This window comes from Cydia amplana, chromosome 7 (assembly GCF_948474715.1).
Source record: "Cydia amplana chromosome 7, ilCydAmpl1.1, whole genome shotgun sequence".
NCBI lineage: Eukaryota > Metazoa > Arthropoda > Insecta > Lepidoptera > Tortricidae > Cydia > Cydia amplana.
This window is the reverse complement of record NC_086075.1, coordinates 8,445,128-8,460,248: the sequence shown is the minus strand read 5'-3', so window position 1 is coordinate 8,460,248 and position 15,121 is coordinate 8,445,128. Positions and strand designations below refer to the sequence as shown.

The 15,121-nt window shown below is 37.9% G+C and overlaps 2 protein-coding genes and 1 long non-coding RNA gene across 3 annotated transcripts in view; 2 read left to right on the top strand and 1 right to left on the bottom strand.

The window, feature by feature from the left end:
- The window catches only part of LOC134649589 (abl interactor 2), a 289,784-nt gene that overhangs the window by 182,318 nt on the left and 92,345 nt on the right, over window positions 1-15,121 (top strand). The gene's annotated exons all lie outside the window — the stretch shown is intronic.
- LOC134649649 (uncharacterized) overlaps window positions 1-15,121 on the bottom strand; it is a 129,352-nt gene that overhangs the window by 22,003 nt on the left and 92,228 nt on the right. The window contains exons 10-15 of the mRNA XM_063504487.1: window positions 14,660-14,774; window positions 13,611-13,643; window positions 12,204-12,269; window positions 10,848-10,945; window positions 10,063-10,232; window positions 3,728-3,787 (exon numbers count right to left, since the gene is read on the bottom strand). Coding sequence (XP_063360557.1) covers window positions 3,728-3,787; window positions 10,063-10,232; window positions 10,848-10,945; window positions 12,204-12,269; window positions 13,611-13,643; window positions 14,660-14,774 — 542 coding nt within the window. The remainder of the gene's footprint in view (window positions 1-3,727; window positions 3,788-10,062; window positions 10,233-10,847; window positions 10,946-12,203; window positions 12,270-13,610; window positions 13,644-14,659; window positions 14,775-15,121) is intronic.
- The window catches only part of LOC134649683 (uncharacterized), a 148,409-nt gene that overhangs the window by 89,818 nt on the left and 43,470 nt on the right, over window positions 1-15,121 (top strand). The window lies entirely within an intron of this gene.

Below are 15,121 nucleotides of genomic sequence, written 5' to 3'. Positions count from 1 at the left end.
AAGCACGTTTTTTTACAGATAAAACTTAAGTACACAAAGTGAAACTCATAGTTCATTAACAAAATAAACCATTTTGTTCTAATGAGGATTACAAAAACCTAGGTAAAACGAAAGATCATAAAAGATTTATGTTCATATTCAAAACATTTTAATTAAAAGTATAGTGTACTGTAGCTCTGTTACCAAAAATGTCTTTTTTTCACGGTATAAAAAAAATCGTACCCTATTGTACGAATTTTTTGACACCAAAGGAGCGGGTATCATCAAAACTTATTTTATTTAACTGAAACCTTAATTAATACTGTTAAACTATTACGTATCTGAAGACCTGCATGTCAAGGGCATGTCACATGTTGACGTTAGTCCATTTATTTACCATTTTAACTACGAAACCCCATAACCCATAAACCAGGTAAGTTAATAAAATCCATTTTCACCTCAGCAGCTCGAACAAGGGTACTTTGATTCTTAAAAACAGTGAGTAAAATGCGATTTTGCTCACTGAGTGAGACAAAATGACATTCAAGTGACCTTTATAGTCAAATGTCATTTCAACATGCGGGGTCTAATAAAAGTTCGAAATACTTGGGTTCTATTATCTCTGTCCCTTTCACACTGTTAGCAAAAAGAAACAGACAAAAAAAGTTAAAGCGACATTCAACAGTATATTCACGGTTTATAAAAGACCCCCGAAAAACTTCAGACCGCATCGTTCCAAACCACGTACGAGTATGAATTCTTAATAATTAATAAATAAAAATAAAGTTTAAGATTTGATAAAAACTGATAAAATACTATATTTTAGGTATTTTATTGTACAATTAAAATAACGAACTCAAAAAATACACAGATCATCACGCAAAATTAATTATTTTACTTTTAAGAATTTCTACCATAGTTGACAAATAGTACGTATCCGCAATTCGGACCGTATCTTACAAAGATTTTTTACAAAAAAAAGTTATCGATTGAAGTGTCAGTAAATGTTTGTTATTTCTATATTATTTTAATGGAATTTATTATTACGTTTTGATTTTGTGTTCCATTGCGGTAATTAAACTTAATTGTTTGTATATCTTAAGAAAACATGAGTGCAGGTATTAAGTGATGAAGAAGGATTACATTTTTCAAGTTGTCTAATAGGTATGTTCTCACTGCGCTGAGGTGAAAAATGTTGTGTACTACACGAGATCAAAGTTATTTACATCTCGTGCGCTTTTGAGTCCCTTACTACGCTCAAGATTCTAAATTAGATTCACTCGCTACGCTCGTGAATCTATTATAGAATCTTTCGCTTGCACGGGACTCAAAATAAGCACTCGAAGAAATATCAAACTTTGATCACTTGTTGTACAAATAACTATTGTTGGTATAATGTTGAATAAATAAAAAATATAGTTTTTGGCTTTCACTACTTGATTAATTAAATCCGAAAAGAATAACTAATCATATTACATCACCAAATCAAAATAAACAAATGACACACCGTGAGCTGTCATCTTCTTAATTTGCTTCAAAATCCCCATCACGGCACTTCACTCCACAACGAGCACGCACAATCCGTCTTGTCTAGTTGTCCGTCTGTCAACGCCGCGACTGTCGTCCGACAGGCACGACGGATCAGATGCTTTGCTTTCTTTCACTTCCATAGCGCCGGCCAGTCTCCCGCCGAAACCGTAGTGGTCACTACATTCACAGCGCGGTCAGTTAACCATTGATAGTGTGAAGGCATTCACCTAATCACATTTTGTTTTAGTTTACGTTACGTGACATCCGATAATAGAAATAAGATTTCGAAAAAATATTTATGTTTTTATTACTTTTAGAATTGCCTTTAAAAGTTGGCCTCGATTGAACCTCTGGCAGTCGACTTTTATAATCGTTTCTTTTTGTAATGGAATGTACCATTAACCTACGTATACCTACGTATGCGTATGGATCTAATGAATTAGGTAGAGTTTAATACTTACTAACATTGATTTATTAACTTTTACAACGTTAAACTGCTGAATTACCTTGATCTTGTAGAATATTATTTATGATTATATGTGTGTCATTTATTCTAATCTTGATTATATATGACAAATTTTATATTTAATTCTACTTTTCTTTATGAATGAACGCCGGTCATACAAAGGTATTGTACACAATCACAATACGGAATGCAAACAAAAAATAATCACGATACGCGAACAATCGTCGATAATTTCGACTTCGGCTATTGAATACTATTCAACAAAAAAGCGAAATTGTTCACATTAACGAGCAAGTACTCACTGTACGGCAGCGGAGCGTAGACATCCGGATATATATTAGTCCTGTTCACCCAATCGCTGGATTCATGCATAGTATGCCTGTTTTGCGTGTTTTTAGCATCACCAGTTTTCCCTCTGAGTGCTACTGGTTTTTCCTGATGATTTTCTCTTTCGATTTCGTGTTCGCTTGATACATTATGTATGGATGTTGAAAGTTTTCTTAATTGGAACTGATCGTCTTTATAAATTGTTTCAACAGGTGCGTTAGAACTTGAGATGGTCGATTTATTTTTTTCTAATTGCATCGATTTATAGTCATCGGTAAGCTTATCGGTATTGATGACGTCATTCTCAGTACTTGATTCGGTTTTGACTGCAGTAGGTACAGGCGGTGGACTATGACTACTTTTTTCTTTTGATTCATTACTCCTATTGCTGTCTGTGTTAGGGCTGCCCTCCTTGGAAAAGTAAGCACCATCATCTACGTCAGTTTCACTCTCGTCATAAAGCAGATTGGTTTTCACATACTTGTTCATGGCGATAATCGATTTAGATAAGGATCCTGAAGCCGGTACGTCGCTAAAAAACCCGTCGTCTTCGTAAATTGTTTCATTTTTCCGTATGAATCCGTCCGGAGGCGAATTATCATAATTATTTGTATCCATTTTTGCACCACACTTTACAAGCTTAACACAATGGTTGTCCGCGCAAAACTGAAGCCAAGATAATAAAGATATGGATATTTTATCAGCGAAGAACTGGAGATAACACTTGTCGATATGTTATAACAAATACACAGCACCTCATTATTAAAATATGTAACACCGGCTTGTCTGACGATCACTATTAAATTGAGCGGAGGCCGCACACACTGTTTACAATCTAAAAACCGAACCAACAAGTTTTTTGCGCGTCAGGGTCAAAAATACGACCGTGTAACACGGTGTCTTACTTTGATCTTAGGAATGTATATAATTGAAATGAAGATACGAGTTTATTGGTAACCTAGTGAATGTCATTTGGTTACTTGATTTTATAATAAGAGGTCTTAATCGCGAGTCGAGACGTATGTTAACGCCGGCGGTCAGACATAACTTGAGAGCCCGATTGTTATGAACAAAGGCTATTGTTTTTTATTCGCACAGTTAAATATTAAGTACAAATCACGCTCGCTAAAAATTTTCCGGAATGAAAGTACGGTTACTGAGATTACCTAATGTTAAGGTTATCTGGGTTTAGATACAGTTAATGAAGTCATGGTAGAATCAACATTTAAACTCTGTTACTCATATGACACATATGTCGTTCTGTATAAAACATACTTTTGGGCGCTCGGCACTAACGGCCAACCTTAGTATTTGTATTGGAACATCTTAAGTAATGGCGTAAGCGCCAATCATTCTATGATTACATTAAGTCACAGTTTGTATACATAACGACACATAAGTACCTACTACATATCTCTAACTTACCGGTATCGGAGTGGGTTCCGTTTGGTGCACGCCGCGGTGGTTCCGGAGCGGAGTCGGTTTCTACCAGAGTAAAACACGTTGATGAGGGAAAACAAAAAAAAATGCAATGATAATAGAAATAAACAGATGAGTCTTTAGCTAAAGAATTTATTGACATCACATCAAGGTTTTGTAACGCGAAATAAATAGCAACATTTAAGGGCCACTTGCGCCATCCAGGGTTAGCCACTAACTCGGGGTTAACCGGTTAAAGCCGGAGTTACCAGTACAATTTAACCCGGTGTTAACGGTTAATCCTGGATGGCGAAAGTGGCTCTAAGTGGGTAAATGGCAGATGCACGCGATGTGGCAATCAATACATTCTTTAAACCGGAAATGGCATATACAAAAGGCAGCTCCAAAATTAAACAAAACAATAAGTAAAGGATAAAGTAAAATTATATTTAACCTTGAAATGTGACCGTGTGGCGCGAAGGCGTGACGAAGGGCGCTAGGCGGTAGGGCCACGAGGCAGGCGGCGGTCGCGGCGGCGCCCGCGGAGGCTCGTAGCGACTCGCCGGTGTATGTGCCGATGCATTAAATTCTTGTTTGGCGAACACATCGCTTTTTAATATCGAACTCAATTTAACCGGATCTTTGGCATGCGGCTTAATAACTTTTTTTATTGGCGATTTCCTCCCGTTAACCAAACTAGAAGTATCTGTAATGGACCTATTATTATCGCTGCGTTTAGGGTAACGATGCGCTATCCACGGACCGGCTAGATACGGCGCGATGTCCCGCAGCTCGCTCATGTCAGGAGCGGAAGCGTATATTTGCCCTAATAGTGACATCGTTTCGAAACGGCGTCGAATACGATTCACTTCTCCGGGGCGGCATTCTAACGCTTCTTCGGCTGATCTAGAGCGTGGTGTGGCACGTCTTCGAAGAGCTGCTAATTTTGATATGATATCGATGTGAGGCATGTAACGATTGGTCGGTCGAAGAGGGACTCGCGCTACGGGTAGAACAGTTTTTTGCTTGTACCGTCGGGAGCTATCGTAATGTTGGACATTTCGTGATATCTCAGGGTCACTAAGATGTCGCCGCAGCACCGCGCCGGCCGCAGTGGGCGAGTCGAAGCGCCGTGCCAGGCGGCGCACCTCTCCCGCCCGAGCCAGGTTGAGGTACGCGCGCCAATACCGCTCCGGGTCGGGCGACGGGCTCCGACTGCGCCAGATCGTCTCATCGCTCGAGCACGGTAGCGTGTCTGGTGTACGCCGTCCTGTCACGTACACTTCCGACTGGGGTGAAGGCGACCTCGATAATATTCCGGGCTTCGGCGGAAGCGACATAAATTTATTCTTTTCACTTTCGCCAAATAATTCTTTAAAATTTGTGCACGATTGCGATTGAAATATTTGTGCTTTTTGAGGTTCCTCTTTTTGATCTTCCACAATGTTGTTTTTACACTTATTCGCAGTTTCTTTATCATCTGAACTATCTCTCGCGTGGTAAATTATTTTGGTTTGATCGGCGGTGTTTTGCGATTCAAAATATTCCACTTTTTTCTTAACATCTTTGCTGGGTCCCCTGTAAATGACAGTCTTATTAGAAACATCCGAACTACCTGTTTCAGTTTCGCTTGCAGATGACGGGTGTGTTGTTTCAATGTTTTCGGCCTGAAGGGCGGCTTGCTTACTCTCAATAGTTTCGTTTTCTTGATTTTCATCTATAACACCCACAGTGGATGAAGCAATTGAAGGGACCAGTTGATGTTCTCCTGTAACAGGTAAGGGCTGGGGCGTTATTTTTGGGCTTTCTTCAGACACTGACCCATCTAGTTTGTTTATTCTGTTCATGATTTCTTTACTCAGTGTTTGGGATATTTTTCTTTTTTCGTTTTCACTGAGGCTCATCTGTATTTTATTAACATTGTTTTTGAGATCTTTCACTGATGGCACTGAACATGCTATAGCAGCAATTGAGTCTGATTTGATTAATTCCTTTTCTTTGACAGGGGATGAGCAAGTAGAGTTAAGAGAATTACTTCTTACGTGTAAAGTGGAGTTTTTTACATCCTTGGTGTCCTTTACTTCTACGTAATATTTATCATTATCTTTCGCTGATTTAGATTCCAGCTCTTTGCTGTATATAGCATTCAACTGGTTTTTTAAAGCATTTACTTGTTCCATCGATAAACTGCTCCATAAACGGTTGCCAAGACCAATTCTTTTTCGAAGTTCTGTAATTGAAGCATCTTGCAACATTACTGTAGGTGTTACATACACGATAGAGTCCCGATTTGACTTATTTTCATCCTTTCTGTTAATATTGAAAGCGGTTTCAGCAACACTAGTGCCTCTCCAAAGAGGTTTGTATGTATCTTTTGATTGTTCTAATTCCAAAGAGTCAAATTCATTTCCTTGTTGAAATTGTTCTTTGAGATCTTCTACAGATTTTTCCTTAATTCTCAGTCCCCGATCACTGTCATAGTTCCACCTAAAATCCTTTACATCTCTGGGATAAAATAAAACGTCTTTTTCTGTTTGTGCAATTCTTAGCTTGTGATAAAGGTTGTTTAATTCCTCCTCAGCCCTTTCTATAGCTCTAATTTTTTTCCAACGATCAAAATCGATAATTTCTTCATATTTTTTTCTATGGCGTAAATCAGCTGTTGATGTAGCCCTTTCCAACTCGCCAACTCTTTCTAAATATGAATAATATCTGTTAAGTTCTCTAAATCTCTCGGATCTAGATTTGGAATTTTCCATGTCACGAATATATTCGTCATAATCTGGATCCTCCGAATGAATACTTGGGTTGCTTTTGGTTTTTGTGATTTTAATAGTTACAGGCTGCCTTTTATTGGCATCATCTGCGCTTCTCGTACGAATTATTTTTTTGGTCTCCACTTCCTCACTTAGCTTCCCACTTTGAATGCGTGCATTATGTATTCTTCTATACGATGGAGATCTAAAAGAAACTGGTGACGTCGATTGGCTTCTACTTGACGTTCCTAAAGTATTCCTTTTCTGAACTTTAGGTGATACAGGTCGAGAAGTCTGAGAAAAGAAAATAGTCGACGGTTGCAATTTCTCTTCAAAATGCAATTCTTCACGTTCTAGTTTGGGTTTCCTATGTGTTATAATCGGCGATACTGGCCGCGAAGTTTCAGTGAGTATTATTTTTGTTGGTGACAATGACTGCCTTTTGACCTTAGAACCTTGGTCATTTTTACTCTGTGTTTGTTTACGAGTAACTTTAGGCGAAACTGGCCGCGATGTTTGAGAGAAAATTAATTTTGAAGGCGACAAGGAATCTCTATTAGAACCAGGCTTGTCTGGCTTGCTTGGCCTTTCATGTTTGTAAAATATGACAGTTGGAGATTTAGGCCGAGATGTTTGTGAGAAGTATAACTTGTTCGCTGGAGGTTCACTTCTACTTCTGACCGTGGCAAGAGAAGAATTGGACCCAAACTCTTCACATTTTGACAAGCTATCGAACTTACGTACTTCATTATACATCCTTCCAGGCCAAGATATAGAGCGCGGGGTTTGGACTTTTGCAGGAATAGGATATCTATCCCACATTTTAAAACGAGATAAGGATACTGGTTTCCTATGTATCAAATATGTATTTAATATCTTCGTGGAGTAATTGTCTTGAGGAAAAGACTGGAACATTTTTGCTTTTTGCAGGACGGACGTCTTCTCTTCCGGAGACAGCTGTGATATTGACGGTACATGTGTACCCCCTAAGAAAAGATGTTGAAAGAATGAATCCGATACAACAGCATCACGAGTTTGTTTAATGTCCTTAGCACTTATTTTATTATTTCTTAAGTCTTCAAATGATCCGAAATTAGACACGTCGTTAGATGTATCTCCAAATTGACTAACAGAATCACAATCGTCCGATGACTTGGTACAAGTTTTTACTTTCGACACTTTAATTTTGGAAGGTTTTTTCACTGGCTTATTAATTTCTTTCGACTTTTTACTACATGACTCATGACATGGGACACTACGAGGTCTTAAAATTACGCTGTCAAGAGATTTCTTCTTTCTCAAGTTAGTCACTGTCGCGGTTTTAATTTGGTTTTGATTTTTTGTGCTCCCAGAAGCTTTGGAAACGGTCGACACTTGAAGCGGTTTCGAAGGTCTGTAAACGTCAGGTTTGGTAGTTAAACATGGGCTTGATTTAGCTTGATTTGACAACTTATATTTTAGCACTTTTTCAGCAGTCCGAGTCATGTCACGGCTTCTGTGCGAATACAAATTTGTATTAGACTTCAAATTGGATACACTTGATGTAGCTTTTAAAGGGCTCAATCTAGACGAACTGACACTAGATTTAGTTATGGGTTTTGGTTTTATTTTAGATATTTCGATTCGTTCATTACGTCTTTCAGCACTCCATAACTTGTCTATTGGGGTAACTTTGTCTAAAATATTTGAAATAGGCGTTCTTCTGCCGGCACCACCTTCGATGACAACAGATCCTTGACAATCGCTATATCTGCTATGTAACGGTTTGGCATATTCTGTGGGCAACAAAGTATTTCTTGGCGAACCAAAGCTGCTTGTTCCAGTAGCTCTAATTTCATTCGCTAAATTTTTAGGCAGACTCCTTGTCACTGAAACAGTGTTTCTTCTGTTGACAGCTGGTGGTGCAGACACGGACATAATTCGACTTCGTGTTGTTTTGTCGGTGAGAGTTTTATTACCAGGTTCTCGTTTACTAAGTATTTGCGTGTTTTGTCTGGTTAATTTGTGGCTAATTTTGTCTTTAAGAAAGTCGACATTAGATTGAGAATGCACTGCCGTTGCTGATGATGTCGCAGGTGTTGTAGATGTAACAAGTCTTAACGTTCGGCTGTTTTTGGAAGATATCCTTCGAGGAGGCGCGGGAGGATAATTTGCGATCCTAGTTGGCACATCAACACTAATGAACGAAGGTCCTTTCTTCTTATATTTTGTCTCTCGCTCAATGCCGGTGACCGGATAGCAAATAACTTCTTGTAACTGAGGCGACTTCTTGTGGACTCTTATCTTCGTCAGTGTGGGAGAAATCGGAATGTATTCGATTTCCGATTCGTCTGTGGAATTTTAACCACCGTTCAATAGCACATTCTTCATGTAATTTGTGCTCGTTAGACGTGGGTAAAACGTGGATGTGCTTTCGCATTTACGTGTCTGTAAAGCATTTCTTGCGACTAATTGTGATAATACAAAACTCGTGAATCAAAATACGTGTACTTAATTTGAGTGATTGTTTAATTTTGGAGTTTGCAAGTTTAATTCATGCATTACCTGTTAACGTAGTCAGCCGAAGACCCAGCACCTTGTTATAATTATAATAAAATGTAGGCATGCGGAATTAAAATAGGATTATGGACTTACCTCATATGAGTTTGGTATCGAACTAATATGGTACGCGGGCAGAATCGTAGTGATTACGAATGACCTTGAGCGAGCAAAACTAACAATAGTGGACATGTAGACTAGACCATGGGTGCGTCATACAGATGCGCCGACCTTAACCGAGTTGTTGGGGATTTTATACCTAATGCTTCGATCCATTTATTGGCAAATGTAGTAAAATAACGACAATAGCCTTTATTTTTGACGTAGAAATCGTATTTTGGTCTCTAGGTTTGTTTAAAATACAATCTGTACATAACATAGTAAAAGTTGGCTGCGAATACAGTTAAAACCACCACCGTCACCAATTAGTCTATTCTAAATTTGGCATGCAGTTTATGTGTCATACTTTTGGATTATTTCTGCAAAACTGATCTAATTTACTTATTGCTAAAAGCAGTCATTCCGTATTGCGATTTATATCATTACTTAAATATATCATATACTATTAACTTACTTAAAATTATAATCGATAATCATGAACAAAATTAAGGATAAGATGTGTTGTATTGTATACCTATGTATACTTATCATTATCAACGATATATGCACGGAAATGACTCGCTTCATGAATATCCCGAGTCTAAGAATATCTCTAAGCTAATTTACTCGTATTACCTCGAAATGTCAGAATTAAAACAATAACATTAAATGAACCGATTTTATTATGATCGGCTTTACAAAAAGCTTTCAGTCAGTCTCCTACATATACCATATTTGCCCAAACAAGGCGAATTTAAAACTAGTTTATATAAAATATATAACTGTGACGTTTTAGGGAAAAGGCAATTTCTAATTATTTATATCTTTATAACAGGAGCGCCTTTTGGACAAAAAGTAGATAACAAGTTACCTTATTCTTGCAAACGCACATATTTTTACAACATACAGGTAACGAATGTAATTTGATATATCCTTATGATTAGTTACCTGTCCTGGGAGGAGCGGGCGACCGGAACCCTCTAAGCGGGGGCTCGCCTCCGGCCTGCAGGTCTCTGTAGGCCGCGCGCCGCTCGGCGGGGGACAGCGGGCCTTCCGTGTCGTCGCGCCGGCGGAACACTAGCGTCGAGTCGGACTCGTAGCCTGACTCTTTTAGGGCTCTGTTGAGTAAAATAATACAATCAGGCAAAGAATTGCCAGAGGTGAAACTAGGCCTTATTGAGATTAGTCCGGTTTCCTTATGCTATTTTCCTTCACCGAAAAGCAATTGGCAGTTATGACACAATTTTAATCGGGTCTATCGCGACTTTATTTTGTTATCATTTAATATTATGTAAGTATGTTTAAAACGCGAAAGTTTTGAATGTTCGGTTGGCAAATATGTTTTATAATTTTTCTTTAATAATCTGGATAATTCGGCTGACAAATTTAGACCGCTGGGTGTTTAAGAGTTAAGAAGTGTCAGAGAAGTTTCCACTCAGAACAAAAAAACAATTCTTCTTAGTTTCAATTATTCATGTGTAATGAAATACAAGGCAAAGATCCATCCGAAGGGGGAACGCAGCCAGCCTTATGGGGACCCTTCCACAGGGATCGGACCTGGGTGATTTAGCCTAATATATACATATTGGGCTAGGTCACCCACATTATGTTTTAATAATTTTTTTAGGTAATAGTTTTAGTTTTGTAGGTAGATTTAGTTTTAGGTTACGTTTTATTGTAAGTTTGTTATTAATTATGTTTATGGTTTTAATAAATATAGGCAAGAAACTTACCGCGCCATATTAGATTTGGATAAAATAGCTGACGTAATATCTTTCTTCTCTTTCGGCGACGCTTGTGGAAGCGATGTCGTGCTCTGTGCTGATATTTGCTGCAAACAGTAATCAAGTTTAATTAATAATGTAATATACATTTAATGTCAATTGATATACAGTGAAACCTGGACAAATGGGACCTAAATAAAATAAAGCACTGTATGACTGGAACCAAATACTTTATTAACCCTTTGACCGCCAAAGACGTCAACTTATGCGCGCAGCCACAGCCGAATATAAACCTTCGTGCATCCCGACAAGGTTCACCATAACGCGCCGCGAACCATACATATGTGGCGTTCAAAAGTTGATATAATTTAATGAGTATTTTTAAATTACTATTCTATTTTTTAACTCTATTCTTTCAGAATAGTACATAAGAAATGGTACCTAATATTCACTTCTACTGCTTCCTTTCGCCAGGATGTCTAAAATTGAGATAGGTACCTTCACAGGTATTTCAAACGTAGAAAAATGACTTGAATGTTAAAATATTTATAAATTATAATTAACATTGGGATTTTATTCATCCAGATTTCACTAGTAACAAAATGAAAGTATACATATAAACAGTCGTGTAAATAGTATGGATTCACATCATGAAAGTATCGTGCTTTCATGCTATCACGAAAAGAGTGTAGGTAGTCATTATCACAGTCAAAGCAACTTGTACGTTGGTTTTAGATATATTTACATAAATATCAAGTAAATAAGACATAATTGATAATAGATTAAAACAAAAAAGACAATTAGTCAACGAACATGCTAGCAATAACAAAAAACTGTACAAATAAAAAAATACAGAATGTTAGACAACGATAATTAAGTCGACCAATTAATTAAAATATCATGCCAGACACAAGCAACGCAAAAACAGATCGGTTTTTCAAGAGCAAATAAAGTGCTCTTTGGAATGAAATCGAGTAAATTGACGTTTGCGGTGTGCCATTTATGATGAGCGCAATACATTATGAGCTTTTTAAATAAATTATATTTTTTACTAAATGGTTTCAACAAACAAATTTCGTCTAAAAGATGGCACTTTTATTATTTACACATTTTTACATTGTCATGCCATGCAATTACAGGTGCATATTACATGAAAAAGTGAAGATTTGTCATACTCAAGAGTGGAATAAATACTTTGAACTTCACGCCAGCGCAGTTTAGGCGCAAGTACAGAAAATAGTTCACTCAATTTCGGCGTTTTACTCACGAGCCTCTAAGACTTTTATTATACTTAAGTATCTTCACTTTTTTAAATATCACAGACAGACACCAAATGCATACAGGCAGACATGTTAAGGTCCTTACGCTCTTCTGAATCGCGCGAGCGAGCAATGTGGTGTAAGGGGGCAGGGGTGAGTTGTCGTCTAGCCACTGTTAGTGCCGCCACCGATTAGTGACCGAGAGATGGGAAACAGGTTAGTGCATATTGGGGCATAGACAGCTTTACTAATACATTTTTGAAGTCGAACGAGAATTTATAGCGTCGACGTTTATCTGATGCGGTTGGTAAGATTATCACGGTCAGCTAATGACTGTTTGAACTTCAAACTTTGAAGGCTTGGCAGCATGAAGCTGATTTATATATTTTAAGTGAGTAAAAATGTAATACATAAATTAGATTTAGTCCCGAAACTAAGCTACCTTTTACTAGAAAATCACCGCGCAATTTCTTTACCAACCGCCTCAGATAGGTTCAGTCAGCTGCAAAGAAAAGGTAAGTACCCTTTCTCTGTAACTGTACTAATCACAATGAATCCTTGTTCGATTTTATACACTAGCAATACTAATGAGATATACTACTTTTCTGTTTCTAACTGTATAGTTTATATCAATCGCAACGTGATATGCTGGAGGCACTGGAATCCTATGAGCCCTTAAATTCAAGTTAATTATTTATTTTATTAAATCTTAAAACTGGCCCACATATATTTACAACTACGTCCGTGTGTTATAGTTTTTGTGTTTGAACGAACGATTAGTCTATGCCCATTTTTTTATTGCTATTTCATTAAGCAAAAAATGGTTTGATAAAACAGTTACGTTTATAGCATGATAGGCGACGCCTATGATTGCTGATGATGGAATTTAGTCTAAAAGCGTATTAGTATTAGATGTGAAATCCATTTTTGCAATTAAAACCCCAGAAACATCTCGTATTAGTAAAGTTGTCTGTAATAAAATAAGGGAGGCATATATATAAGGACACTAGTTTTATAGTAGTTAATAAAAGATGAAATGATAAGGCTACCAATTCTAGTTCGTATTCTATAATTACTATCGAACATTGAATAGCTGATATAGACAATTTATATACTCATTGTTGCTGGAAGCTTTGGTTTCAATTTATAGAACCTATGTTTAGTGCCTTCCTTCTTAGAAAAACTTCTCGTCGTAAGGTATACATTTTCTGTACGTCGCTATAGAAGTTTTTAAGATGGTTGCAGTATGTACCAGTTTCGACCAAATTTCATCGTCACATTTAAATGGTAAAAGTTGACTGTCATCTCGCTTTCTACATTATAACTATAAATAGGTACTTTTGTATCTAATTTCTTTTAGCAATAAATATACAGGATTATTAAAATTTAGCAATTAATTAAAGTCAGACATTTTCGAAACCCATATCTTAGCATACGGAAATACACAAGTGTTAAATGGGTGAAAGTACAATAGGGTTATCACAAACACATAGATAATAAAAAGATATCGTACCCCATCAAAAATGTCCATGACCTCGTCCCACCACTAGAAAAGAGAAATATATTGTTTTTCTTCGATAGTGCTCTTCGTGGGTGTAATATAATGAAATATGATATTTAATCTACAATTTTTCTATGAACTGCATACTACAGGGTTCAGGATTTTTCAGGAATCTTGTAATATTAAGAATTGACGAATGCTTACATAAATGTCAGGTCTGGGTTGACACTGACAGGTAAAAACTGCACTGCACCATGGACGCAAAACAAGAAGATCGACAATGTGTATACAAAATCATATTTCTCCAATATTAAGACTTATCAGAAGGCGTCACTAATGCGGCAGGTCACAGTTCCATTGATTTTGTTCAGCGCTTAGAACTCTGGTCAAAACAACTCGCCTTAGGTTCAATAGATGGCGCTAAATATTGGAGGAACACGACTTTGCAAAGGTCTTTGTCAGTCATCTTGGTTTATTTGTCCATGACATCATTTGTTTACTCCTATTCTATTTGCGCCAGCATTCGTCTATTTACCCCACAGACAAGACATCCTCCAGACTGAGCATAGTAGCGCTACCCCCTCTGCCACAAATATACGGTAGTTTTACTCCATTTTCGAGTCAAAGTGTCCTTGTGTGACGTCCGTGTCTTTGAACGGACCAATCACGGCACGGGACTCGCTCACCTCGTCCCCCGCACCCCAGTTTTTTCGGCATCATCGGTTTCATGAAATAATTGCTCTAAACCCCGTCTAGAGGATTCCTAATCTATGATTTACCCACACTAGTGCAAGGGATAAATGAGGTTATTGCGATAAATGAACACCATGGATGACCATTGGGTAGCAATGTTAAGTGTAAGGCCTGAGTGGACGCTCGAGTTGGGCGTGCAGCGGGGCGGGGCGTGCGGCGTGCATGTTAAACAAATGCAAGCGTATAGGAGCGGCCTTAGTGCACGCTGCTCACATCAATCGTGAGCCCGACGCCACGCTGCACGCCCCGCCCAACGCTCCGCTTCGAGCGTCCACTCAGGCCTTACACTAACAGTAATTAAATTATACCTGTTTAGCTTCTTTGTCTACAACTGAAGATCTGCCGGGGACATAGTTCTCTATTTTGCCGGGCTGATTTTTGTACACTTCTTGACTAGCTCTTGCTGATGCTAAGGTACTATACCTGGAATAAAGGAAAATATGTTTTAAATGGAGATGCAGTGATTGGTCAAAAAAATCAATATAGTATTCTAATGTGAGTAATATGACAATGTTTTTAGTGTCAGTCTTCTTAAGCCGAAAATAATTTGAAATATAATGTCAAAGTAACCTGTAACCCACCTATAACCTCTATAACCAAGAGGCCTAAAGAAGGCCTTGTAATAAATAAGTTTAATAAAATAATAATAATATTAATGAGAGACTTGAGAGACTCTCGCTAGGTGGTTGGATCAAGGGCCAGATGCAGAAGGCGGTGATCTTGGACACGGCGCGAATAGTCCGCCGGTTCCTCTCTCTGCGGCCCTGACC